Raw genomic sequence first — 8,296 nt, forward strand, 5'->3', positions numbered from 1 at the left:
TCCTCCATGTGGCCCATTTGGCTTACTGCATATCAACACATTTAGCAGCACGTTTAACATTGGCGTTGCCATCTACAGTCATTTGTGAAACCCCCTTAAACAAACTACATGATCGTGAAGCCTGTCATTGAAGGAGCTCATTACAGTAATAACAGCATGGGGATTAGGTTAGCAGTGCAGTGTCAATAATCCTGTCCCTGGATTGAGAGGTTGTCAATCAGGACATGATATTCATGGGATTAAGCTCTTAACGCTATAGCTTTTAGCAGACTGGGAGAAGGATTATGCTACATATTTGATGATCTCTGTTCATTGGGCGTGTAGTTCCTTTCTTTTGCGTCCATCTTGTCTTCCTTTATTAGAAAGCCATCTTACTTAGACCACAGTAACGCAAACACACCACACAGACACGCTCACAAACAAATCCGTATAACAATACCGTCACAAATCTGCCGGGTTGGCTGAAAAACCACAGCCTGCTTTTAATGATGTCATAGAAGCCTTCTTTGAGGGGGCAGGTATAATCAACTCCAGATCTCCCCTCGTTCTCATGTCTAATTCAATTCTCCTTCTTTTGCTATCTCCTAAGCAGGTTTAATTTTTCTTTGGTCTTTAAACGAGATTTCTCTATACCTACTATCTCACCTCGCCATCTCTCTTCTCAGTGTTGGATGCCGTTCCCACATCCTTCAAACCCATGACATGATGACTGGTGCCAGCCACCAGCTCGGAAAAGTGAACAGCCTCATCAAAGCAGTCTGTTGATTGTTGTCGTTGTCAAATCCATACCGGGCCAAACGTGTTGGCTCTGACTCGGAGAGAGCAGCATTCTGTCAGGCCCTGGTCGCTAGGACCCCCCCCTGCTCTCCGTCCCTCCAGGGGGAGTGGGCGGAGGGTCCTCTGTGCTCGGGGACTGGGCGCCTCCGGGCCCATCTGAAAAGGAGTTTCAGTCAGGATACTCACATGTTGATTTCACCATTTGTCTCAGCAAAAATAGGTTTGATTACAGGGGGAGTGGTTTTATCTGAGGGGAGAAAACTCCCTCTCGTGGAGCAGTTAGCGTAGCATGAGTACATACAGTCGTGGCCATAAGTTTTGGCAATGACAAATGTTGTGTTTTGCAAAGTTTGCGAGTTCAGTATTTAAAGAAACAATTTTCACATTTTTCTATAGAAAACTAATACAATAAGGCACATTTCATATTTTTTTAAGCTTTTTGGGGGAGAATTTTAAATATATGCAAATAGTCCCCTCTTTTACAGCAGTCAGTCTGCTCTAAAAATCCAATAAGAACGATAGAGTGATTTCACCTGGCTAGAACTAGTTCACACTTTCCCCTGTGCTGATGATATGACTTACTTATTAAATTATGTTCGCAGTCATTTTATGCCAAGGCCCAGCAAGCTTTGCAGACACAAAATGTATGTCGCTCCAAATACTTGTTACAATAACAAGGCAGGGAGCATGGATTAGAGATCCCCCCCGGTGTGCAGGAAGTCAAATCAAACTTACAGCCATTTGAACATGCAATGTCACGACAAACATGGCAGAGGATGCATGTGAGTTCAATTCGATGTGTGCAGAAGTGAGGTATATATACAGTTTGTCCACATGCTCACACGTCGTGGGAAAGCTGACCTGTCAGAGACAGCTCAGCCAGCTTGAGGGACATGTCTGTGGGATTGACCCCCACTGGGGAGCCCAGGATGTCCGGCAGGGCGTTTCGACGACCAGATCGGTCGGATAAGGAAAAGTCCAACACGGGCACTTCGGTCATCTCAATGTTCCACAGCAGACTGGAGAAAGCAGCACGACAGAAGTGGAGTTGGATGAGCAGAAATGGGTGAAAGATGAAGCTATGAAAGATTAGAGAAGCCGGACGTTCGGTGGAGCAGATGATAGGGAGAGGAAAATGAGGATTATTGCAGATTGGAAACGTTTCGATGTTTTTACTACCTTTGACATCCACTAGAGAGTGCTAAAATGAAGCATTTCATTGATTCCTCGCATTGTTTCTCCTCTGTGAAATGTGAAAATTGTTACATAACCACTCCATCTTGACAATCGCTCTTTTTCTTTCAAGGAACCAGGCAACCAGGCACCTGTACTAACTGTGCTACACTATTCATGTCAAATCACTGATGTAATGTAGCCATACAGTTCAATCAGTTTGTCAAGATAACCCCCACATACAATACAGTATCTACTCGCCTTACACAGTCACACCCCTCCATCTCCATCACCATAGCAACCCCAAGGAGCTTAGCATAGAAACAGGTGGACAGAAATACAATGGCAATGAATGTGTTTCAAGCAGTTAACCAACCCCCAGATATTGTTAAGCAATGTAAAAAACACGAGCACACACACACACACGTGCACGCACACACACACAGTTTCTGAGCCTCTTGTTTGTTCATCCTGCTTCCAGTGAGTCTATATATAATGTATGAGACCGGAGAGGATTAACAAGTGATGGGAGGCTGACGGCAGACCTCCAGCCCCCCAGCCCCCGTGCGCCCCCGTGCGCCCCCAAGCACAGTCTTTCTACTCCTTCCTCGGAGGCTTTGCTCGACTGTTTCTCTTCTCAGCCGGTGGACAGAAGCTCCTTCCCCGAACGCTTCGTTATTCTCAAGAACAGTATCTGTCGATATACAATGGGAATGAAATCGACTGCGAGGCCAAACAGCGGCCGACGATGGACAGACGGAGTTTGTAACTATTCTCTCGATGCGTTTTCTAGCACATCGCCAGCATCAGCACCAGCTCAACTGCAGACTTCATCAGAAAGAGTTACGCAAGAGATGAGGAATGGGAGAAGTTCAGGGTGACATTGTAAATAAACAGACACAGCCATGCCTTGAGGCTGTTACCTGCTACATACGTATGGCCCTGCATGGCCAGCACATGACTGTCCTCCAATGAAATCACTGCTGGAGTCCATTCAAATTCAGCTCCATCAGTTAAGAATTGAAACGCACAGAACAATTCCTTATCTGCAGTTATGGAAAACTTTGATCGCTGATCAATTGAAATTTGGAGGAAAAGTAATTTTTACAATGTTGCTTTTGAGCTCAATTTGAATTGATCCAACTGTCACACAAATCTGGGTGTTAGGTACATGACACCAGCCCTCAGGGCTTGTGTTAAATCCCATAGGTCAATCAGATTAATTAATGTTAAAATCCAACTGTATAATATATGATGACAGTCAGCTCTCCACTATTTATAAGGCTATTACACTTGAACCAAACTATGAACTACAAGTTTTTGTGTCACATAATTTGACATGTAGGCTCCTTGGCGTCAAAAACAGTACCCTGTCAAATTGAGCCTTACATCTTTAGTTTGCATTTTGCTCAAGAATAACATGCCCAAGACTATTCTTCAATGTAACGTGTTTCCCAGGTTCCTTCATTAGGACTTGACAGGCCGCGTTTCTCAGTTATTACTGTTTTGACTGCTGCTGCTGCTACAAAAAAATACATTGACTGACATTATGCTGACTACACACACATGCGGTTTCAATAACCCCAAGCATTTCATACGAATGTAAAATGTCAAAACCAAAACATTTCAAAGGGTGGTCATATTGAGTTCAATTTAGGTTAGCCTATAGAAAATAAAGCCTTCATGAGCATGTAATCCCCGTCGTTTCTGTGTATGAAGCAACATGTAAAAACATGCTGAGACTCACCATATAATTAATCAACACCGAAAAGACAGCACCGTTAGATTATGATAATCCCGCGTTCATTTCTGTTATGAAATCTAACATACAACTGTGCCGGTAATTTCACAATACCGAGGCGTTTGGAAACCCGGTTATCTTAGCTGCTTCAGTTGATGTGAAATAGAGCGTATTGTTACCAGAGAGAGGACAGTACCACAGTAAAACATGCGGGGGTGTTTACATTGTAACCATAAACAGTTCCTCAAAAAAAAAAAAAAAAAGAAACATCGGGATGCTCTACTCTAACTTGGACGAAAATATTTTACTGTGCTGTATCTATTTAAGATTGTGCATGCTGTCAGTTGGTGCACCGGCTTCTGTCCGTGATTCATAAAGATTCATCAACCATTCAAGTGATTTCAAATTTGTGTGGAAAAACTATGAAAGGCTTTAATAAGACATGCTCATGAGTCCTGATCAGTCCAGTGTAACAAAGAAAAATAGAAAAGTAATGTTTTCCCCTAACTTGAAAATCTGGTCTGATTAACTGACAGGGACTTATGTGCGCTATCCAGAGTGCTGGTGCTGAAGGAAAACATCAACACCGACATACGCGACCGGGGATATGTTCCACGTTTTTTAACTGTAAACTCAGATGTAATACTATTCAATGAATATACCTACTAAGTAAGATAACAGATCAGCTAGAACTGTAAAAACGTAACAAGCCGAGAAACACTAGAAAACGAGAAGAGAACGCTAGGGGGCGTGACAGAATCCGTCTTCTTCCGCATTCTCCATTGTAGTCTATGACCTGGTTAGCCAGACAACGGCTGGACTCTGGCTGAGAACGTCGACTTCTAACTGTTTGGTTTCAACCTATCGATATAAAAATGGGGGCTTGTATGGCCTTATGCTCGTTAGCCAGCTGCGTAAGTACCAGGGATTGACTTGCATGTTATGGTCAACTTGTTGTTTAAAGCTAGGAAGCTACTTTACGTAGGTTAGTAGGCTAGTTTAGGCTACGTTAGCTGCTACTGTACTGTCTGTAGCCTTTTTTTAAACAAAAATAATAATTGTTGATAATGTAGTTTGGCCGTTGCGTATGCTAGACTAGTTATACAGCAAGTATTCATGCCCTATATCGGATTTACAATAGTAGCAAAGTCATGTATTGTGTTGGATTAATTATTATCTGGCAACATTGAAGGAAGTATTCGTCACACTATTTATTTGCATCTCAGCTCAGATACATATAACTAGATGTGTTATTCTTGGGACTCGAGCAAGAAGGGAATGGGAAGAGATTATTCATTTATTATCTTTTATTACGTTTAATGGGTAGCTACTTCAAAAATGGTTCAGAGACGATTAATTGAACAATAAATTAGATTTGAAAATCAAGCAGAGTGGGTTTTACTGTTGTCACAAGATTATTTGCCTAGCTTACAATTAAGTTACTCATAATTACTGTCTTTTCAATCAAAAGGGACAAAGGTCAGTTAGTTAGTTTACTAGTTTCTTTATTATATTACCTGCTTCTTCTCTGCTTACTTTACAAACTAGCTTGAAGCTTATGAAACTGCAGTCTGTCATGAGGTAGCCTATTTTTGCCAATTGAGAATGTGAAGGCAAAAAAAAAACAGTTTGAAATTCTGATTGTTGCATATTAATGTTGGATTGGAATGTCTTGAATTGTCTGTGAGAAAGCAAGGCATATGGTCACAGACTGAGTGGGGCTTAATGACAAGTGGGACAGGTGACCATTTGGGATGGTCATCTCCTGGGGTTTGATGACCCTGTGACTTGGAGAGAGACCCACAAAGGTGTGTACATTAGGATATGGTGAGATCTTATCTACTGGGAAGAGTTAATTTGTGGGTTTCATGTTGGTCACTAGCTGTCCAAGTGATTCATATTGTCTGAGACCAGATACAAATTCCAGGGTACTCCTTTAAATATCGAAGCTGAAGATAGGTTAGTCATCAGAACTTGTGAGACACTGTTTGAGCATGCGCTACTTCTGATCCCATCTGATTCATGGCCCCATAGTTTTGTGTTATGGTCTTGTGTTTGTGTGTCAAAGATCATGGTTATGTTGGTGTAATGGTTGTTCTGTTTAATAACTAAGAGTATGAATGACATTTAACCAGTTTAAAGATCGATTCTGTCAAACTTCCACTGCAAGAAAAAGCAATGTTATCTTTTTCTTTATTTCTGCTCCGCATTGCTCCACGGCACATGGTATACTAAACTCAAAGTAAACCTTTTTACATGTATTTGCCAAGGAAGTCCCAGTGAGATGCAAGATCTCTTTTACACCTTTTTACCTGGCCAAGATAACGACATCAACAACAAAATATCAACCCAATTTAACTCCTCCCCCTCTGTCCTCCCTGCTAGGCTTCCTGTCTGTGTGGTTCGGCTCCATGCCTCCTCTGTGGGTGCTGCCCCTCCTCAAACAACTCCACCGTCACCAAACTGGTGTTCTCCTTCTTCCTCCTGCTGGGCACTCTGGTGTCCATCATCATGATCCTCCCGGGCATGGAGACCCAGCTCCAGAAAGTGAGTAATCCTCCCTGCCTCTCCCCCCACATCTCACTCTTCCCCTGGGCCTGCCTTGCACTGCAGCAGGGCTGGCCAACCCGGTTCTTGGAGGTGACTCTTTCTCCAATTTCTGGAGTCTGGTGTCGTGCGTTTGACTTTTAATTCCTAATCCGCACCCTGATACCAGATACACCTGGTTCTAAGAACAAGCTGCATCCTGTTTGTCACAACTGGGGTTGGAGTGTAAACTTTGGAGTGAACAACCCTGACGTTTGAAGCATTTTTCTTGTCTCTTCTATTATTATTTGTAGAACTTGATCTGTTATTATTACATCTGAATGGCTTTCTGGTAGCATTGCATGATCCCACAACGCCCCCTTTCTGCGACCGTGTGTGTCAAATGACGATCTTCTCAAGTCACTGATCTTCGGTGTTTCCGTGTCGCCTGCAGATCCCCGGTTTCTGTCAGGGCGGGAGCACCATACCGGGCATCGAGAACCACGTCAACTGTGACGCCATCGTGGGCTTCAAGTCTGTGTACCGCATGTGCTTCGCCATGACCTGCTTCTTCTTCCTGTTCTCCGTGATCATGGTGCGCGTGCGCAGCAGCAGAGACCCGCGAGCCGTCGTTCAGAATGGGTGAGTACACCAGGGGCTTCCTCCCTGGTGGTTCACCGGGTGAGTGCGCGTGTCATGCAGGCTGAGGCTTGATCGCAGAGGCCCGGGGTTCAACCTGACCTGGGCCCTTTGCTGCAGGTCATCCGCTCTCTCTCTCCTCTGCCGTTCCTGTCACACTTACCTGGAACTGTCCTTTGAGGATAAAATGCAAAAAATTCTATCAAACAAAGAAAATACAAAAAGTAAAAAAAAAAAAAAGAAAAGAAAATCTGGCCTGTTACTGTACTGGGAATGGGTTTAGCTCAGTGGTATAGTAGATCAAGAGTTCCCCCTCTACGTCACTTTGATAACGGAGTCTGCTATGTAAACATGAATATTCTCAATGATCATGACTGTTTGTCATGTATAATAGTATCCACAGTAGCTTGCTATGTCAGACTGTGTCGGCGTGTGATTAAACTTGTGTTTGTTCCCCAGGTTCTGGTTTTTCAAGTTTCTGATCCTGGTCGGGATCACAGTGGGGGCGTTCTTCATTCCTGACGGAACCTTCCACACTGGTACTGTGCTCTTCTGGCTGTCCAGGCCTTGTTTGTATTTGACATCACTTCCTGTCAGCATCATTTCCTGTTGACCATCGGGTTCCTGTATAGATCTGTCTCTCTTGTCTTCCTTCCTCTCCAGTGTGGTTTTACTTTGGTGTGGTGGGGTCTTTCCTCTTCATCATCATTCAGCTCATCCTCCTCATCGACTTTGCCCATTCCTGGAACAAGGTGTGGGTGGGAAATGCTGAAGAAGGCAATAAGAACTGCTGGTTTGCTGGTGAGGTATTTTCTCATAACGTACAAGCAACGGACATTTGAACCCGCAACATTCTGCATTTGCAGTCAGATGCTCCACCACTGAGCTATGAGATGAGACGAGATTACATATGATATGAGATGAGACAATATGATACAATAGTGACTTTATAGCCAGACAAGGTCTGACATTTGTCTTGCGTGACAGTAGCATGTTCATTCACAATTATTATACACCCTTTAGTCATGGGCACAGCCATTTCTGAGCTTGTTTCAGACTGTGTCTGTGTGTAGGAGTCAGGTGGCTGAGTGGTTAGGGAATCGGGCTAGTAATAATGCCTAATGACGTTGTGTCCTTGGGCAAGGCACTTCACCCTACTTGCCTCAGGGGAATGTCCCTGTACTTACTGTAAGTCGCTCTGGATAAGAGCGTCTGCTAAATGACTAAATGTAATGTAAATGTGTGTGTGTCAGGCCTGCTGTCGTTCACCATCCTGCACTACGCCCTGGCCTTCACGGCTGTGGTGCTGTTCTACGTGTACTACACCCAGCCCGACGGCTGCACAGAGCACAAGGTCTTCATCAGCCTCAACCTCATCTTCAGCGTCATCGTTTCCGTGGTGTCCGTCCTGCCCAGAGTACAGGTGCTGACACATCACTC

General features: G+C 43.9%; 2 protein-coding genes across 2 annotated transcripts in view; one reads left to right on the forward strand and one right to left on the reverse strand.

Moving 5' to 3' along the window:
• Nucleotides 1–847: 847 nt before the first annotated feature.
• LOC136944911 (cAMP-dependent protein kinase inhibitor alpha-like) lies at nt 848–1,777 on the reverse strand. Its single transcript, XM_067238851.1, has 2 exons — nt 1,639–1,777; nt 848–933 (listed from the first exon to the last, which is right to left on the reverse strand). Exons 1-2 carry the CDS (start codon nt 1,775–1,777, stop codon nt 848–850), a joined length of 225 nt encoding a protein of 74 aa, XP_067094952.1.
• A 2,700-nt stretch (nt 1,778–4,477) lies between these two features.
• The window catches only part of serinc2l (serine incorporator 2, like), a 7,204-nt gene continuing 3,385 nt past the window's right edge, over nt 4,478–8,296 (forward strand). The window contains exons 1-6 of the mRNA XM_067238087.1: nt 4,478–4,605; nt 6,077–6,238; nt 6,672–6,859; nt 7,316–7,395; nt 7,520–7,657; nt 8,110–8,279. Coding sequence (XP_067094188.1) covers nt 4,567–4,605; nt 6,077–6,238; nt 6,672–6,859; nt 7,316–7,395; nt 7,520–7,657; nt 8,110–8,279 — 777 coding nt within the window. The 5' untranslated portion in view covers nt 4,478–4,566. The remainder of the gene's footprint in view (nt 4,606–6,076; nt 6,239–6,671; nt 6,860–7,315; nt 7,396–7,519; nt 7,658–8,109; nt 8,280–8,296) is intronic.

This window comes from Osmerus mordax, chromosome 6, assembly GCF_038355195.1.
Source record: "Osmerus mordax isolate fOsmMor3 chromosome 6, fOsmMor3.pri, whole genome shotgun sequence".
NCBI lineage: Eukaryota > Metazoa > Chordata > Actinopteri > Osmeriformes > Osmeridae > Osmerus > Osmerus mordax.

What these genes read in the sequence shown, in the direction of transcription:
- LOC136944911 (XM_067238851.1), bottom strand. Translation starts at nt 1,777, where the DNA reads ATGACCGAAGTGCCCGTGTTGGACTTTTCCTTATCCGACCGATCTGGT. An exon ending in GGCTGAGCTGTCTCTGACAG is followed by an intron (nt 934 to 1,638) that starts GTCAGCTTTCCC and finishes ACTCCTTTTCAG; the next exon opens with ATGGGCCCGGAGGCGCCCAG.